Source organism: Solanum verrucosum, unplaced genomic scaffold (genome assembly GCF_900185275.1).
Source record: "Solanum verrucosum unplaced genomic scaffold, falcon-dt-bn FXZP01000222.1, whole genome shotgun sequence".
In the NCBI taxonomy this organism is placed as follows: Eukaryota; Viridiplantae; Streptophyta; class Magnoliopsida; order Solanales; family Solanaceae; genus Solanum; species Solanum verrucosum.
The window spans coordinates 1,759,126-1,779,320 of NW_026020027.1; the positions used below are offsets into that span (position 1 = coordinate 1,759,126).

Here is a 20,195-nt window from a genome sequence, read left to right on the forward strand (position 1 = left end):
TATAATATTTTTGTAGCGAATATATTGTATTCACAAGCATAATAATAATAAAATACATTGTATTTATATGTATGATAAGTATATCTACACATCTATAATATTGAAAAAACTACATAATTAGTCATACTTCACTACTATATATACTATAATTATTTATACTTTTAAAATATTATGTATATTACTACTAATCAAGAGTTTTTTACATATCTTACACTTAGAAACATGTATTTTTGCTACCAGATACACAAAAATAAGGAGAGACGAGTGAGATTGAGGAGGAAGGCGAGCGAAATTCGTAAGTATCACATATGAGAATCACATTAGAACACACTAGACACATGTATTTATATGTAGCTGAAGTGATTCACATGTATCTAGTATGTAAGATACATGAGAGAATGGCGAGCAAGATGAAAGAAAGACGAGTGAAATTTGCTATCTATTTTCTGTTATAAATACAAGAGCCACGAGGCAACAACATCTATCTTTTGAAGTAAGAATTTGAATTTGAATTCAATCTTTAAGATTTTAATATTGAACCTATTAGATTTTTAAAATTATAAATTTACACCTACTATTTGTTACAATTTTACTTATAAAAATAACTAAATTCATGAATCAAAATAATGAATTCAGAAGTGTTGAAAAAGAAACAAACTAACCCTCCAACATTTCAATAGCATAATAAACTTTTAAAAAAAGAGTAGACTTATTAAAGAAAAGCTCACTTTAATTTGTAAAAAGAAGAAGAGGCACTAATTGAAACTTTGCTTACAAATTAAAGGGTGGCTGGAATGAGAACATACAACTATGATTACAACATTGCAACTTTTGATATAAGAAGAAACAAATCTCCAAGTTCATAGTACACACTTAAGTCTCTTTTATTCTCAAAAAAAAAAAAAAAAACTTCATAAATCAAGTTGACAATCTGGAGAACCAAGCAAAGGAACTTGACCCATAAATCCCTTTTTGTACCCAACCAACATGTCACATTTGACATAAACTTCATAGTGTTTAGTCTTTACAATTCCAGCTTTATATCTCATTTTCCCCATAAGAACTAGTCTCAATCCCACAACTCCATAAACTTCATCTATCAGTAATCCATTTGCTACTTCCACCGACACAGGTACCGATGCACCTCTTATCAACGACGATAATATCACCGTGCTTTTTGTTTTCTGAAATTAAATACGTCCAAAATTAACTCATGGTTCTGTGCGAGCCTTGGCTAGGGATTTATTCACGGTATATATACATATATACACAATGATTATATGCAAATATACAATAATTATATGGGCGAAAACAACTTGTATTCCCTCCGTCACAATAAAAAGTAAAGTCTTATTTATTTTGGTAAATTTTGTATCAAGTCAAACTCAGACAAATAAATTGAAACGGATAGAGTACCTGAAATAAAGGTGGAAGCACCACTGGAGGTGTAATTGCTTGACCCTTGTAGTAAACAATAGCTGAAAATTGGCCATAATCTAATCTAACTCTCCTATTTGGATTTCTTGCCAACACTGTGAATTGCATGGTGGTTGACATATAAGGAGGGGATGTTACATTTAAATCATATATGGCAGCACCAACTAGACTAAAATTTGGCTTGTGGGGTCTATAAACTAGCCATAATATGAGCACAACAAGGCCAGCCAAGATGACTAAAATTAACAAGAAAGTGCACAAAGTTTTGGCTGGACTTCTTGTAGGTGATGATGGATATTTTCTTGGATCATTAGAGGATGGTAAAGGAGAAGGTTTTTGAGGATAACCAACACTTTCATTTTGAATCTTTTGTTGGTCATAATCACTCATTTTGTCTTAATTAATATTCTCTACAAATTAATTAGTTCCACTTAGAACTTGCTTGATGCTTCTTAAGTCGATGTTGACCTGTATATAAGTTTTACATATCGAAAAAGAAAGTAAATTTTCCCAATTAATAAAAGCACTAACTAGTAACTAGTAGAAGAAGATTTTATAAATTAAAAAAAAAAAAAAAAAAAAGCTCACCTCAAAATTTCTTCTAGCTAATCTTGTATACTTGTCTTAATTTTCTTTTCTTTTGCTCCAAACATTAAGTCATTTGTGCTTTTTTAAGTCGATGTTGACCTGTTATATAAAGTTAGATACATGATAAGAAAAGAAAAAGACCTCATTAATGTAACCACTAGAAAAGAAAGAAAACTATAAGAGAGGCTTACATGAACAATAAAATGATCAAGTGTAATTAAAACCAACAACAAAGTGTTTGAATTGTTAATTGAGTGATAGTGGTGAGAAAAGGTGGAATAAAAAGATAGAATCTATGAAAGAAAAAAAAGAAGGGAATTAGGTTCTCTCTTTGCTAGTTGTTTTCAATGCAAATTCTTTTGTTTTTTGTTACTTTAGCTTAGGAAGAAGATTCTTGGCTAGTAGCTGCCGACTAATATGTAATTTTGTTTTATGTGTAACGGTGGAGTCTTATGATGTGATGACACCTAGAAAATGGAATTGCTATACATTTGTCACCATTTTTGCTACTTAGTTTCATGACATTTGGTTTTGGAGTTGCCGTGGATGATCATTTTTTAAGTTAAAAGTGTTCAATGATACAACGGAGACAAGTTCAGTTAGTCTAAATGTGCATACTCAAAATTAATGTATTTACTTGCTAGTTATAACCAAATTTGAATTTTTGTTCATGGATTATGCCTTTATTGGAACAATAACAATAATAACATATACTTAATTTAATCTCATAAGTAAAATTTTAAGAGAATGAAGTGTTTCCAAATCTTTCTCCTACCTTTGTGAAATAGAGAGGTGGTTTCCGACAAAGCTAAGTAGAGATTTTTTTTTTATGTATATTTGAAATGGTAAATACTGTATTAAAAACATGAAGAATTCTCCTTTAAATATTCTTGTGCAACTATATATTTACATAATAGACAAATCAAATGAATTCTCAAGTGCCTTGCCCAAACTACAAATACTTGCAAAGTTCACCATTAAACGTTTCAAACTCTCTCAAATGCAAGACAAGTTTCACCTACTAAGCTAAGTACATAATAAACCAATAACTAAATAAAAATTGAAACATCTTGGGTTGCAACTATCATCAATCCCCTAATTCTCAGGCTTACAAGACATACACACATAACACAACACAAAAACTACAAACTTGTATATCTATCTTAATGGCTATGCTACATTAATTTGCCTAAAAACTATTTTTTTTCTCATTGATGGACTATTCGCATTTCGTCTTTGTCCTTAGGCTGAGTTCCGTTTTGTAGCTGACGAACAAACTGTCCTTTCACTCGTGGTCGCTGCTCTGCAAGTCTTTTCCTGCTTTCGTATCGAACCTGTGCAAAAATGATATCAGTATAATGAAGGACAAAAAGAAGATACTTAACTAAATGTTGGCTACTTCTGAATAGTTTTGTAGTTATGTCTACTATTTGATCATTCAAGCATATGAAAGGTCAAAAACCAATAGTAATGGCATTCGTTTCCACTAAACTACCTAGAATATAGAGATTAGTTAACGCTGTACTCATTTAAAATTGATGCAATATATCTAAGTTGAGTAATGGCACTAGCAACGACAACAACAACATACCCAATGTGGTCTCATAAGTGAGGTCTGGGGAGGGTGGGGGTACCTAGACCTTACTTCTACCTTTGTGGGGTAGAGAGACTGTTTGCAATAGACCTCAGGTCAAGAAAACGGTTTGAAGAAAATAATAAAGGCAGAAAAGTATTGGCAGGAAAAAAGTAAAGATGACCAAAGTAAAAGAAACAGTAGTAGTAATAGAATTGAAGAATAAGATAATGGCACTAGCACTAAAGTTATATATACCTTTTTCTCATAGCACCTATCCTTCCGTTTTAACCGAAACTTCATGAGTGCTGCTTCCCTTTGGCTGGTGCTGTGATTCTCTGATCTTGTCTTATCATTGTAATTCACACTCTCAGAAACAGGAGCTCTCTCTGGACTTGCAACTGGAAAGGAACTTTCTACAGCTTCATCAGAAATACTTCCACAATGAGAGCTACTGAGCTTATTTTTCACGCCACTTCCCAAATCACTAGATTCACAAATTGGAATATCATATCTTGCCTTTTCAACTGTTACTAAATTTCTGTTATCTTCTTCTTCCGCATTATCCTCAGAGTGAACTGTAGTATCATCAAATGGTTGTTTGTAATGCTCCATATTTTGACCTTCGGAAGTTGAATAAGTCAAAGAACTTGTTGGAAGTGTAGACTGTGATCGAGGGCTGTGTACTTGTTGAGAACCTGATTGTGTATTGTGCACTGAAGCATTTATGTGAATGTCACTGGCAGCCATACTTCCAAACCTTACCTTGTCAACTGGAATGAAGCTTACTTGGTTGCCCGATAGTGATACTTTACAATTTCCCGGTTGGCGCATAACCAGAGCTGTTTCGTTTTCCTGACTCTCAGTCAATGAAGCATCATGCTGCCAAGTAGAGGCACTAGAGCCTTCCTTTAATGGAGCTGAATTGCTACTCAATCCAGAGAAAAGAGGTTGCACCGTCATCTTATTTTCATATCTGACATAAAAGAAGGTTTAGTCAATTTTCAGATAGCATCTGGAAACTAATTTAAGCAGTTAAGGTATTTCGTAAGATAGTTTAGGCAGATAAATTACTATATTATCTCAATTGTTCACACTGCAAGGTACTGCTGTCCTAGTGTTCATATATAGGTATAATATACTCACGTCTTTTCACAGAGAAGACATGCAGAGAAACACATTCGATTGGACTTGTAACTAGAGGGAGGGAGACCATCAAGGATATGAGAAGCCTTGGTAATATTTCAAAAAAAGATTATCAGCCTGAAAGCAATAAATAACTAAACTAGCAAATAAGGGCATCCTGAGTATTCTTTTTTCGTGACAAGGTAAGATAATTTCATTAAAACTGTGACGTTGTAAGTAGAAGGCATCATTACACACTCTAAGTCACCTTTCATTACACTCAAAACAGTAAAGGTGAATTTCCAATCTTGATCTTTTGGGGTTTCAACTTAAAAGTGCTAATAAAGAAAGATGAGTAGCTACGTTTAACGTGAATACAAACAGTTATACTTTGACTTGGTTTAGTATATCTTAAATATAAGAATTTAATAGCGGTTCTTACCATATACCACAACAAGATAATAATATTCAGCCTCAAAATATTTCCTGGACAAAGAATTACTACACTTTTACAGCATATATCTGGTTGTCCCTTGTGTTAGTTTTGTACAATAATTTCTTCCTTCATGCTATCGATAAAATTAATAACCTATCACGATATACAAGTATTACATGCATTCACTATGGTTGAGTAGATAGTGAACTCCTTAAGAGATACCCATCCAAATCTTCAAATTTTCCTGGGCAGTGGTTTGGTCATTAATTAGAGCTAGAAACAAAAACACACACATAAAGGCCTTCAAATTTAAATATACTGCACATTCTTCGTAAATTTGATACTTTCTAGATGTTGATTTCTGAAATAGCCATGAATAGAGTCAGGGATGAGCAACAGAAAGGAACAACGCCTACCATATAGCTTCCTAAATGGATGTCTTATACTAGTTTTCTCCCTACTGTATAATATGCATGAACGGCCCTGCCACAAGAATTGCATCACAACTGTCATAGAGAAATTGCTACTACCATAAGCTATGTAGTGTGACTAATTCATGAAGAGAATAAAGAATTTAAACTTAATTGGTTCAACCTTTAAATTTTTACAATTGAATTCATTGCACTACTGAATTTATGGTTTCATAAATTAATAATTGTTGAAATTTTAGTAATTTTTCAAATGTTTATTTACACTCTTATCTCAAAATACTGGGTTAAAAGTGAACCCAGTAAAACAGGCAGCATCCCCTGATAAAGAATTGTCACAAATCTCAACTTGCTGCAACAGCAGTATGCAGTAGTTGAAATGTGGCTACTCACTCTATTTACACTTTTTTGTGTTTAAAGAGAACAAATATTACTATCCTACAGAGACAATGATACAATTTTGGGGCACTCGTCCCGATGGAGAACTGTTCCTTCATATTTGAGGAATCCGCTAAGCAAAGAGGACAATTCAACAATAGAATGCCAAAGAACAGAAATGCAAAACTCACTTAGAAAAGGCGGATGCTTTTGAATGACTTATCATGTTCTGCTCCCACGACGCTTCATCGTTTAAGCAACTGGGATTAAAGGTTCTCAAAGAAAGATCCAGCCTGGAAGCGAGATTTGATTTTTCTCTACTGTCATGAGAATGGCCGTCACTGTGAGCCAAGTAATTTTCAAAATTCCCCATCAAGTCAATAGCTTCAGCAGTATTAGGAGCAGAATAGAGTTCATTCAACTGGCAATCAACTTCATCAGCAGTACACGTATTTGCACTAAAACATCCATGCTGCACTTCATCAGCCGTAACCCTTGGTCCAGCACAAAGAGTGGCATCTTCTGAACCAATAGCAACTGAGCTGTCAGGTGTAGTGCCGGAAGAAGTTCCCATTCCAGAGTTTGTCATGTTTTCTACATATGATAGTTTGTCAGTTCAAATCTTAGACATATAACTCCGAAATTTGATAGAAGAAGGATAGCTCGCCATACCTAGTGGTTTACTTTCTGGCATAAATGATCTTTCAACACATTCTTCATGTCTTCCATCGCTGCACATATTTGAATCATCTTTATGTCTAATATCTGTAACGCCCTGCATATTTGGCATACACACACTATCAGCTAACAAGAAAGGCATGGGACAAGAGTTATGCACAACAGTTGGCAAAATATGTCATCTCTATGTAAACCCGATGAAACCAGTCTAATCTAAAAATACGTTCTTCTTTACATGGTTTCATAATGCATCATTATCATAAATTTTGGAAAGTATATTACTTGTCAAACTTAAAATGACGTAAATCAACTATCCGCAGAAAAACTGAAGGCACTTGATGGCATGGAGTGCAAAAGAAGATCAGCATTTTATCTCACTTAGTCAATTTATTTTCTTGAAAAAAGATGACCTTTAACAAAAAATAGCTTAAAGTTGGCATATAAAATTACATATAGATAATCAATCATGTTACATCAAAATCTATGAAGTGCAAAATGATGGAGCTCATACATCTCAGTCAAATGAGGTTAACACAGAAGATATCACTTACTTGTGACTGGCAACCTTTGTCATTTCCTCGATGAACAGAAGTCAGATTATCGCTAGAATAGTTACTTGCTGTGTCATTCTCAGAAGCTGCTACAATTTTCTGGTTTTCAACAACTTCATTCCGAGGATGGCTCCTAGCACTTTGCTGATCATTCAAGAGAAACAAAATAATTTGTGTTAATTCAATTGGTTAAATTTGATAACCATTTACAAATGTTTTCTTTTCTTTACATACCGTTTTTCTTCTCCAAACATGCTGCCACAAGTTCCTCAGCTCATTTTTCCTTAAAGGCTTAATGAGAAAGTCGGAAGCTCCTTTAACCATGCATTTCAAGACTGTGCTAATGGAATCTTTGGAGGACATCACTGCATCATAAATAGGCATATTAAGCATTACGATCCCTGTGAATATTACATTAAAATAAGTGCTGAGATCAAGAAAACATACTTATAACAGGTATGTTTTTGCACAAGTCATGCTCCACAATTAAAGTAAGCAGTGCATATCCGGATATTGATGGCAGCTCAACCTCAGTCAATACAAGGTCTATGTTATGAGGCCTTTCCTTAAGTGTCTCCCATGCCTTCAAACCATCAGGAACAGCAGCAACTGTTTTGTCAAACAACTTATTATTTCTTTGGTACCAAAAAACAAAACACAACTTATTATTTCTTTGGTACCAAAAAACTAAGTGTAAAAAATTTACAAGATGCTATGTACACACTCACGCCACAAGAATTGCCAGTGTGCTGAAACATAAAGTTAATACATGCCTCTCAGGCAACCAATTACAAAGCGCACAAAGTAAGGGGTGGATGTCGGGTTGGTAAAATGTGGTAGATTAAGTCTTCATTAGTCAACAATCAAATATGAAGGTTAAGTAATACTCTTGAGCCCCACCATGATATCAGTCAATGAAATTCACGGCAGGTTGGAATTTAACAGATACATTACATCCGTCCATATTCTTTTAAGGGGTGGTGCAGGGTGGGGGGGCATCAGCGAATGCAGAATCATAGTCTAGGAGGAATACATGGAGTTATAATACCACTAGAAATCTCCAGGTGCAGGATGAGCGTGATATTATATCCTCCATGCTATAACCTGAAGATAAGAGGACAAGTAAAAGAAAGGATTGTATTCTCAGTAACTGAAAGGCTCATGCTGAAAATGGCTCTACAGACGACAAACTATAGAAGACACGGGCAGGCTAAAAGTCTAAACAAAATCCTAGGTATCCATTCCCAAAACAAGGGGAAAAAAGGACACAAAAATATATTTTCCTTACAAATAAAGAAACATTTCTATTTCAAATCTGCTTGATATCCAAACACACTACAATCACTGTCCAAGTCTTAGGTAGAAGATCAGATAATCCAACCCAAATGTTAAGGTAGTAAGCTCAATCTGAGACTTACCAATTTTATGTATTTTTGGTGATTTATGTAGTAAATATTTTGAATACCTCTATGTATAAGGGACACTATATAGCACTCAAACACCATCCTTAACATGACTTGGAGCTAACACAAAGAATCTTGGAAGTAGATTTTGAAAATCTAATCTTCAAATATTTTCAAGTAACCAAAAACAAGCTTCCATCACAAAACTTCAAAATGCATGTCAAAGCACAACTTCATAAACTCATTTTTTCAAGTTTCAAACTTCAAAATCTATAGCTCAACGGGAGCTTAGTATCAAGTTATCAACCCCAAAACCTTAATGTAATGAGTGCAGTCGCTCAAGACTAAAGGTGGCTTTTGTTTAAACTTTTTTGAAGACATCTTCATACCAAAATAATAATAAAAAAAAACAAAAATGAGTATATTAAAAACAAAGAGAAAGTTTATATTAACTATTTTCAAGAAGTTTTTGCTCAAAAATCTGTTCTTTTGGACTATTTCAAAAGAAGAACTCAACAACTAACAGATCACTTGCATGTTTTCAAAAGAAGAACCCCTTTTTAAGTTGCACAAAGTTTTGTTGCTGAATTATCAAGAATAATGGAAACAAATGAACATTAAAGGAGCAATAGTGTTGAAACCGCATATGACCAACCTCTATAACCACATTTACGAAGCAGAGCAGCAATAATCTGACGAGTGCAATCATCAGCTTCAACCAATAAAACCCTAAGCACCATTTTTGGCAAACATTCACCATCTCCTTCACCTGCCATCAATGCTTCACCCATTTTACACCACCAAATCCAATATTTGTCAAAAACTTCAACCCCTTTTGGTTTTCTTGAAGAAAAAATATCTTTAACAGCCCGCCTAAAACTAATGGACAGATGTGAATGAAGGGGTTTTTGTAAAAAATGAGTCTTGATTCTTGTCCGTGGAAATTGGGTAAAGATTATTTGAGGGATGTAAATCTAAAGACGGGTCATCATTGGTTAGTGGATGAGTTGTCTCCATTTTGGTCCACAAATTTGATTTTCCATAGAATCATTTTCTTCAAAATCGTGGTGTTAAAGCCTTCTCAAACGACCCTACTAATATCAGATATTTTCAATGACCATTGCCACGTTTCTGTGGGTAGATACTACAAATTTCACTTGGCCACAAATAATTTTACCTCTTATTTTTCCCTTCCATCATTCCACTATCGGAAACCGTCAATCTACTTTATAAAAATAATAATAAAAAATTAGATAATTTAAGTCTTATTTGTATTTAACTACTAAAATCAAATTGAATATATTGTTGTTATAAAATTTAATATTGAAATGGGGTTGTATCATGAATAAGCTTTTAACCCGTTTTAGTTTATCTTATTGATGGATTAATTGAAGTGGTATATATTCAAGATGAGGTGCCTTAGTGTATGTAATTTGCGGATATGTAATATTAGGTTGAAAGTGTGGAGACCAAACTCTGGAATCTAAGAGGTTCAAGTTGAGCAGGATCAATGTAGAATATTTGGAGTGCGAATTTATATAGTGATGCATGAGTTAAACGTGGAAGTGAGGCTTGACACACAACCTATCCCCAAGAAAGAGAATTTCAAGTAATTTGAGTCTCTTATCTAGGCTAGTGGGGACATCAACAACGATATCACACATCGTATTGGTACGGCGCGGATGGAGAGAATGCTTGCCTCCGGAGTCTTGTGTGATAAAAAAAAAGTACAATCAAAACTTAAGGATTCTATAGAGTGGTGGTTGGACCATTAACATGCAAAGTGTTGGCCAATTAAGAACTCTCGTATTCAAAAGATGTGTGTTGAGAAAATGAGGATGTTGAGATGGATACATGGGCATACTAGGAACAATAAAATTAGAAATGAGGTCATCCTAGATAAGGTAGGAGTAACCTCCGTGATGGACAAGAATCCCTTGATTTATTTGAAAAACAAGTAGGACTGGAGGAAAAGAGATTGAGATAGTTTGGACATGTGAAATAGAGATGCACAGATACACCAGTGATGAGGTGCGAAAGGTTGGTTTTAGTAGACATGAAGAGAGGTAGTGGTAGGGTGAAAATGCATTAGGAGAGAGATGATTAAACATGACATGAAGAAACTTCAAATTACTAAGGACATGACCTTGGATATGAGGGAGTGAAGGTCGCATATTAGAGTACACAGTTAGTAGATAATGGAGTGTTGCCTTGCTTTCGAAGGTTTAAGCTTGTTGGTGTCTGAAATTGTACTAGTCGTATTATTATAATTCTAGTTTTTTATACCAATTTCATATGTTTATTGTGTTTTGACTATTACATTATTTCTTGTTGTTCATAATCTTTTCTCGTAGGTTTTGCACTGCTTTTAAAAAAAATTAATTTTATGTTTTATTCACTCTTTTCTTCTTCATTACATCTGAAATTGTTGCACTTGAGCCGAAGTCAGCCTCTTTACTTTCACTAAATAATGATAAGACCTATATATATTCTACCTTTTTTCAACTCCATTTATAATACTCTTTCTGTCCCTAATTACTTGTTCACTTTTGAATCAGCACACCTATTAAGAAAGCAATTATTGACATAGTGAGTTTATCATTTTACCCCTATTAATTATGGAGTGGATGAATTAAAAACTTAAGATTTTCAAGAAGTTCTACATTTTTCAAAGTAATTAATTGAGGGTATAATAGGTAAAAATATTTTGTCCTTTCTTGATTTGTCAAAATGGACAAGTAATTAGGGACAACTAAAAAAGGAAAGTGGATAAGTAATTAGGGACAGAGGAAGTATATGTCAATCTATTGTTCTTAATTTGGGGGGGGGGGGGGGGGGGAGGAATGGACTCAAGTAAAATAAAGCTAATTAAGCTAGTATTTGGCCATAGATTTTCAAATATTTTTGGCAAATATTATTTGGGTGAAAATTTGGGTGAAATATCACCATGTGTTGGCCATAGTATTTGGGAAATATATTTCACCTTTTTAAGAAATGTGATTTATATCCATAAGTTTTAAAAAACTATCAAAACTAACCATGTGTTTTCATTACATAGCACATGACTTTGTTACTCTAAGCCGATTGTTATCATTTTCATCAACAACCATATCATCACTTTCATATTTACTCAATATTCCATCACTATTTTGATGTTCATGTAAAAAATTATATAAAACAATGCAAACAACTACAATAGAGGGTGTTCTTGTAAAAGATATAAGTTTGGGGTAGAATTTGAATTATTAAAAATTTTCAAATAATGAGATTTGACCCAAATACTAATTTTTTCTAGTATTTGAAAATTTAGGTTATTTGTCAAAAATAATAAATTGTATAGACAAAAACTATTTGTCAATTTTTTCCCAAATTTTATTTGGAAAATTTTTGGCCAAACGGGCCCTAAGTATTGAACCCATTAAATCACGGGAAGATGTGGATGTCCCACAAAACCGGCCTCTACGACTTTGTGTAAAAGAAGAATTAAAAAGACAAGATGAGTGCAATATTTGATGGTTTTGTTGAAGAAAATATCTAAGATAAAGCAGCAAACTAGTGGATGATATGTGATCTCTCTAATTAAAGCAAATTATAGACTTTGCTTTATAGCCATGGAAAATTAGGAAGCATCTTAACACATGTTGATATGATGGAGAGATATTTAATTAAACCAATATTGTGGTACGTGGAATTAAATTTCTCCAATCACTAATGAATCTTGATATATATGAAAAAGTTTATGATACGAATTTAAATTAATCATAAATTTTTTAATATAAATATTAATATCAAATAAAAAACTATTATAAAGGAGGAGAGAGTATTCAAAGCTGATCAATAGGCGTCCTGTTATTGGCCAGGATGAGTTGGCAATTTTCTCATCACTCATTTTGATTTTCTTTTACACCCACCCCACCCCCATCCCCACTCCCAACCCCCACCCCCAAGAACATATGCCCCCTCCATTTCTCTTAGTAAAAAAAAAAAAGTTGTGCTCTTCAAGCCTCCTATGAAGATATTCATCATTTGAGAAAGGTCACATGTGTAGACAATCTCTTTACAGAAAGTTCATCGATTTTCTAAGTGTAAAAATGTAATTTAAGAGTATAAAAAAAAATTGAGACATAACTCAGTATGTTATATTTAAAATGATACTTAAAAATAAGATTGAAGGGTAAAATAGAATGTCTAAATTAAAAAATGGAGGCAAATTAGAAGGAGTAATCAATGTATTTGACCTAAGGAAAATGTTAGTGTAGACTGATTGGACTATTTTGGTCTTTAATAATATCATTTGTTGAGAAATAGGATAACATGTATGTAGTTTTGATGATTGACAAAGTGAACCTAGTTTACTATTTGTTGTCTTATGTATACTCTATCAGGTGAATCAAGAACCAGATTTCTGAGACGCGAATGCGGACAACCTTTACATATATGGAAGATTGTCACAAAGAAGGAAATAAATGAGTTGTGTTCAAGTACGTACTATTGAAGTTTGATCAGTTAAAAACTAGAGAGTTATTAGCCTTTATTGAGTTCGCCAGTCGTAGTGAATCAATGAGCTATTTTGTGTGATGTTTGGGTAGGTAAAGGCTAGGGTTATTAATCTTTGTTGAGTTGTCCTAGAATTATTATTGAGTTGTAATAATTTCTAGATTGAAGAGAATAGCCGTGTGGGTGAAATTTGTAATAAGAAGCGAGTTTGACTTCTTGGAGAGTAGTTAGAACAGTTTGAATGAATTGTTGAGTTGAGGTACTAGAGTAAGTCTCTTTGATTCATACTTGTAATTTGAAACGTTGCTCTTGAGAAGTTAATGAAAATTGGTGGTTAAAATCCTATGCAATGTAGGTCGCTCACTTCGCTTTTAGGAATCAAATTCTGAATATGTGCAGTGGGGTGAAGTAGTTCTTTCATGGTTGTAGACATCAAATTTTTTATTAAACTCTACAAGATGAAGTCCAATTTTTGTTCAAGTTCTTGAAGGGTACTCTATCATATATCTTAGCTCGCGCCTATATAAAGGGTATCATATTTCCTTGATCTCATAAACTTATGAGATATTCATAAAAATCAACGTATCAAGTAATGTCTTTGTCAAAGTAGTTGCCCGATATTCCCAGCGATCAGATGCATCACAAGAAATTATTCTACAATGGAGAAATACAACATTAATGACTCTCCAATCACAGAGAAAATTCAAAGAGTAGAATCAAGAAAGGAACAAAATATACTCAGAAATATTCACAATAAAATATCTCTATTTCATCATGTTTTATTTGTGATTGTAGTCAATTATCCATCTCTTTAAATTTTATTGCAAACAAATTGGAATTGTCCAGTGGAACCAAACTTCCCCTTCATTTATTCTCTCACAAATCAGATCTGCAAGTTTGGAGCCACAAAATTACAAAGATGGAAGTTTTCTTTTATGGATATTTCAAGTCTTGTTTTTGAGTTTCATCAAATCTTTATTAGAATTTTTCGAAGCATCTCTACTATAAACCTTAGCTTACATTTATATAAATAATAACATATTTCATTGAAGTGATATCTCGAAATCTCATAATTAACTCACGTAATATATATTAATAAAGATATCAAGACATCAATATTGTCTTTATCAAGTCACAATCTGAGTTCCTAGCGATCAAATATATTAATACCTCCTGAACAATATCTGCAATTTTAGAAATTTACTTTTCATTTACGCGGATCATTTTACCCACCTGAACTATTTTAAAGTGTAAAAAGTGCATCCCTAACTCCCCCTAAGACATATATAACAGCTTACCTAATGAAAGATATTCTACACTCGCCTCCACATCATTATTATATCGATGCCACATTAATAAATTGTCATATCTAAAAATAATATTATATTTTTCATGTAATTTGATTTCTTTTCTTTCAATACGTTATTGCACCCACTACATAACCACTAAACCTATTGTTTTCACCATAAAAAATCATAACAATTACTACAAAATATCATAACTAATCACCACCAAATTCGATTCATTACCACCATCAAATTCTTTCTTCCACCTCCAAAAATCAAAGCACAATCGTATATTTTATCACTTACCATAATTATCACTTCAATCCTAAAAAAAAAACTCAAACTATACGAACTTGATTCTTAAATATTCTTTTACGTCCAACTGAAGTTTGTGACTAACAAAACAAATAAAATAAGTCTCAAAAAAATAGTTTCAAAATCTCTATGGAAGCTAATACTTCAAAATTGAATCTTTAATTTGAAAAAAATTTGAAAGCTGGGATCGATGGACTTGGATTAAAAAAGATTAAAAAATTATTCACCAAAAAATGACAAAGAAAAATAATTATTAGTTGCTCTTACGAAAAATTATTTGGCCAAGATAAAATTAGTGAATATATTTCATGTAAAATGTTTGAGAAAAAATGAAAAAAATAATTCTCTCGGAGCTCTACAAATGGATGGGAAAAAGCCAAAAGAATTGTATATGAAAAATAAATAAATTGACTCTATTTCACAAGAAAAAATAAATTAAAGGTATATCAACTTAAATTTTAATGTTAATTAATTATGTGTGTTAAGTAATTATAAAATGTTCAATTAAGAAAAACACATGGATTAATCAGATTTTAACTCATTTTCGTCTCTCATGTCTTCAAGATAAATATAAATAATTTTTCAAAGTAAAAAGATAAATATAACTTTTTTCTATTTAAAATTGAATTTTGTGCGTATCATCCCATAGTGAATTCGTTTGACAAAGCTTAGTTCAATGTAAGAAGATTGAAATTTTCCCCAAGCTCGTTACAGTTTATTTTTTTCCTTTTAGCTTCGGCATGCCTCACAATTTTCAGTTATACTTTTTTTTTATTAACATATTGAGTATTGAATATATATTTCAATATTAGTAATTCAATCATTATATCCTTTTTTAAGATATTAATGATTTTTAGAATAATTGAAGGAAAACTAATTCAGAAGAAAAAATTAAAACCTGGACTCGTTTGGTATAAGGGATAAAGAAATAACTATTTTATGATTAATTTTAGGATAAACTTATTTCATATTTTGATTGGCAAATAAAATTGCAGAATAAATTATTTTGAGATATATTAGTTATCCCCAAATTGTAATGTTATTTTATCCCATATTAACAGTAAGATAAAAAAATTGAAATAGCTAATTTTAAGATAATTAATCCTAAAATAACTTATTTCCAACACCAAACAAAAGTAAAATAAAACCTTGCAAAGTGTAAAAATAAAAATACAGAAAACTTTAAAAAGAGGTCGATGGATATAAGGATAAAAATAGAAAGAAATGGGGCATGATAAGAAATATATGCTTCATACACACCAGCAGCCAAGAATATTCTATATATGTGTGCCCTAGTGACCAAGCAATCTCATCTTTCTAGTCTAGGAATAAAAATAAAAAAGCTCTTCTAGGTAATACCTTTGCCACTTCATTTGATTTCGCGTGTCTACTTTTTTATATTTTGAATTGAAACTTTTGCCTCCATCATTGTTGTGGGTAACAATTTTTCAATCCAAAACGTAAGTTGCTCTCGTTTATCTAATGAAAGGATTGAATAGTATAGAAAAGAAAAATCTACATTTGATTAGGTGACACGGCTAAAAGTCACAATTTTTCTTTATCAAATTTTCGACTAAAAAATGTTCGATAACTATTCCCATAAATGTTTTGATTGAATTTGTAGGAAAAATAAATAAATAATAATAATAATATTTCCATATGGAAATCATCTGTTTCTATCATGCATTTCTCCAGTGAGTTGGTTTGGTGAGAAATGAGTGAAAAATCATAATCTATAACACAAATTTCTTACTCACGATGAAAAAAAAATCTTTATTTCTAATAGTGATAGTTCAATTTCTTATTGATTATAATTAATCTATGTACTTCTTATTTATCCCATCATAAATGGGAAACTAGATGAGGATATCCACATATGGAAGTCCATACTTTATGAGGTGTGTTACTGTGTTATGCCTAATACTTGGTCTCATGTGTGCATGTTGGCACATTGGCATATTCTTGATTTGTGAACCACTACTACAAAGTAGTAATTGAGGTGAAAAATCCACTCTAGAATTGTGACTTTTTTCAGATGTGACTATAAGCTTTCACCTTAGAATCTCTTCAAAAAGATCATAGAGAATATTATTATTATTATTCTTATTATACCAATTAAAGTGTCAATATGTGGAGCATGGCTTACAGCCATTATTTGCAATTATTACTTGATGCTAACTATCATATTATTATCTTGAGTTAATTATTTATTTATTTGGTTGGTGCATTATTAGGCTTTTAGCTTCGCAACTTGTGGCTTCAAATGGAGGATTACAGATTTTTTTTTCGTGTCATTATTGGCGCTCGATCTCAGATAAAATTGTTGGATCAAATTCATCAAAGACACCATTTTAGAACTAGTATTTTTTTGGCATCACTATAAATAAAGGGATGGTTAGAAAACATATGTATAACGGAAGCATTTAAGAAATATATTACGTATATAAAAAATAAATAATATATATGTAATATGTTTATGCTAAAATACATATAATTATACTGGAATACATAAATTTTTAACTTTTTCGGTTGATGCATTCAACATTATCTCAGGCTTTTAGCTTTTGTAACTTGTGACTCGATCTAAACGAAGAGTTACCTTTTATTTTTAACTTTTATTTAAGATAAGAAAATCAATGGAGTCATTTAACTACTTTTTCATGCTAGAAGTCTCAAATTTAAATTTTAAATATTTGATAGAAATTACTTTGTCCTCTGTAATAGAATTTTTGATATAAATTCAGATTAAAAAAGTCCCAAAATAAACATTATTAAAAATTGGATAAAAACAATTGAGTTATTTGGTACTTTCTTTGTCTCATATTAGATGAACATTTTCTATTTTATTCGATAATTTAAAAATCATAAATAGATTGATTAATTTTACTATTTTGCTATATTTATTTATACAATCTATAGAATCATACTTATTGCTACAGTCTACAAGCTTTGGATGTTAAAGAATCATAAGTTTTCAAATAAAAAGGCGACAAGAGGCTTATGTCGTGAAGAAGATTTATCCGGGCTAGCTAGTTAGTTCTCCTTTATATTTATATGTTTGCTCAAGAAATAGTCGAAAAGAGACTAATTCCCGAGCTGGGCATGTCCAATTGAGGAACAAGCATATTTTTTTCTCCCTTGAGCCGTAAAGAACTACTTTTGATAATAAAATGGGGATATTTATCAAAAATAAATAAATTAATCTCTTGAAAAAAGAAATTTTTAAGTCTTCAAAGTTTGTTTAAATTTTCAAATGCCATATTAATTGTAGGAGTAAAATAGAAAATTTTAATTAATTCTATTCTGATTTAGTAAGTGATCAAGTAATATGAAACAAATATTTTAGTAAGATGTTCATCTAATATGAGATGGAGGAAATACTTATTACTAATGAAAGATAGCAAATATCTCTTATAATTAGTCGAGTAGCGCAATAACTAACCCAAACATCACAATCATAATAAAAAAAAGAAAAAAAATACTTAAATACACAACTTATTTTACCATATTCTCTAAAATTTCCTACCATTTAAAAATATTACAAAGAACACTACACTCTCCTATTCTCGGATACATCAGTTTAGCGGACGTTCTCCGACAACCTTGCCCGAGCCTCCCTCTCCTTTCATTCAATGCTTGACAACTTTCTTCATGTGGCGTGACACGTCTATCTTTGACACTCATCAATCAGCTAAAAGACGACAGTTGCGAAGCCAAGGGTGAAGTAGCGCTTGCTATGGGAAGAGAGCTCTCACCTTGACGAGATCGGGGATTAACAGGACAAAGATCCGCTGCTCCGTTGTAACCATTTTTGTCTGGGAGATCGGGGATCAACTGAAACACTCAAAGATGCACATTTGGGGATTCAACAATAAAGACCGGACAACGATCTCACTTTTCTCCTCATATTCGAAAGATTTATGTTAATTCGCTCTACTCACATTGCGGTTACTGCAAAAAGAAGCGACTATCTTACTTAAGTTTATCAGATCGATCTTTGAAGGACAAGATCTTCTTTTATGGTTGACATCGGTACTCGGTAGGATACATCACTTTACGAGATGTATCAGGGCGTACACGATGTATTGAAATATTAAGTGATAGATCCGAAAGCGAAACTTGATATATCGAGTGATATATCGAGACATTAAAGGATGTATCCGAAATTGGAACGCGATGTATCAAAATATTTTAAGATGTATTCGGATTTCATCAAATTTAAGTGATTTTTGTAATTTAAAATAAAAATAAAAATAGTATATAATTATTTCTTAAACACTAAGATTTGCTTAAAATTCTCAAAAAAAATTGGCCTATACTGTAACTACAAAAACTTTAATGATTACAACATTAGATAAATTAATCCCTCTTTTTTTCTTTCTTCGAGGAAAGTAACTTACCGACAACATAATAACTCTACCTTTTCACTTTTATTGCTACTTGTTCACCATTTTAACTTACCGACAACAACAAAACAAAATATTTCATTTTTTATTTGTCATTTTGACAAGAGATTATCTCTTTACCCTTGATATTTATTTCCCAAATCACGAGACCTAAAACTATAGATTAATTAGAATATAATTATTATAATAAAATACTTATATTTATTATGGATTTAAAAAGATTCAATTCATTCCTTTTTTTTTCAAAAGGGACCTATGTTGGTTTGGGTCCCTAGAATCTGGATTGATTTATTTTAAGTATTTTAAAGTCAAACTTTAAGCATATTTGGAATATTTAGGGCCCGTTTGGTCATGCGATATGGTATCATGATATGAAATTGAAGGTTTGTTTGTACATGCGATATGAAATTTTTGTGTTGTATATTTTCTCATAAACATAAAAATCTCATAAGTTGTAAAACTATTAAAATAGCCCCAATTGTTTATTCAATCTTATCAAATAAACAAAAAATTATAAAATCGCATAATAAATTATTACAAAGTTATTTGTTCTCCACTTAAGTAATTGTTTCATCTAACTTTAATTTAATAAAAAAAATTGAACATGCATTGTAGTGTACTAGTCTTTAATATAATCCTCCCACATAGTACGGACAATTTCCTCATGTTGAGCATGCATTTCTCGATTATGTGACCGAGAAGACGAACCAACATTGTTACTTTGAGCCATTTGTTGGTCAATATCCTCTGCAACTATATCTTCATGTTCATAGATCATAAATATTTCATCACTATTTTGGTATTCTCGCAAATAATTATGTAACACTGCACAAGCTATAACAATTTTCATTTGTGTATCAATATCATAATGGATCATGCCTTGTTTCAGTATTCTAAATCAATTTTTCCAAGCCCCAAAAGCCCTTTCAATCACATTGCGTAGAGATGAATACCTATAATTAAATAGTTCCTTGGCATTTTGAGACTCTCTTTCACTTCCTCGGTAATCTTGCAAAGGATAGCGTAGTCCTTTGTATGGAGCTAAAAATCCTTTTGTGTTTAGGAAACCAGCATCAACAACATAATATTTATCT

General features: G+C 31.9%; 2 protein-coding genes across 2 annotated transcripts; both read right to left on the reverse strand.

Annotated features, from left to right (window-relative positions):
• Positions 1–734: 734 nt before the first annotated feature.
• LOC125821304 (NDR1/HIN1-like protein 1) lies at positions 735–1,905 on the reverse strand. The gene is made up of 2 exons (XM_049500719.1): positions 1,417–1,905; positions 735–1,184 (listed from the first exon to the last, which is right to left on the reverse strand). The coding sequence occupies exons 1-2, from the start codon at positions 1,825–1,827 to the stop codon at positions 912–914; spliced, it is 684 nt and encodes a 227-aa protein (XP_049356676.1). The 5' UTR covers positions 1,828–1,905; the 3' UTR covers positions 735–911.
• Positions 1,906–3,233: 1,328 nt separating this feature from the next.
• On the reverse strand, positions 3,234–9,641 carry LOC125821266 (two-component response regulator-like APRR9). The gene is made up of 8 exons (XM_049500684.1): positions 9,253–9,641; positions 7,642–7,803; positions 7,429–7,559; positions 7,195–7,338; positions 6,638–6,740; positions 6,157–6,559; positions 3,857–4,574; positions 3,234–3,359 (listed from the first exon to the last, which is right to left on the reverse strand). The coding sequence occupies exons 1-8, from the start codon at positions 9,386–9,388 to the stop codon at positions 3,234–3,236; spliced, it is 1,923 nt and encodes a 640-aa protein (XP_049356641.1). The 5' UTR covers positions 9,389–9,641.
• Between the last annotated feature and the right edge of the window lie 10,554 nt (positions 9,642–20,195).

What these genes read in the sequence shown, in the direction of transcription:
- LOC125821304 (XM_049500719.1), bottom strand. Translation starts at nt 1,827, where the DNA reads ATGAGTGATTATGACCAACAAAAGATTCAAAATGAAAGTGTTGGTTAT. An exon ending in TGCTTCCACCTTTATTTCAG is followed by an intron (nt 1,185 to 1,416) that starts GTACTCTATCCG and finishes ATTTAATTTCAG; the next exon opens with AAAACAAAAAGCACGGTGAT.
- LOC125821266 (XM_049500684.1), bottom strand. Translation starts at nt 9,388, where the DNA reads ATGGGTGAAGCATTGATGGCAGGTGAAGGAGATGGTGAATGTTTGCCA. An exon ending in AAAGCATCCGCCTTTTCTAA is followed by an intron (nt 4,575 to 6,156) that starts GTGAGTTTTGCA and finishes CTTTTATGTCAG; the next exon opens with ATATGAAAATAAGATGACGG. An exon ending in ATAGGTGCTATGAGAAAAAG is followed by an intron (nt 3,360 to 3,856) that starts GTATATATAACT and finishes ATTTTTGCACAG; the next exon opens with GTTCGATACGAAAGCAGGAA.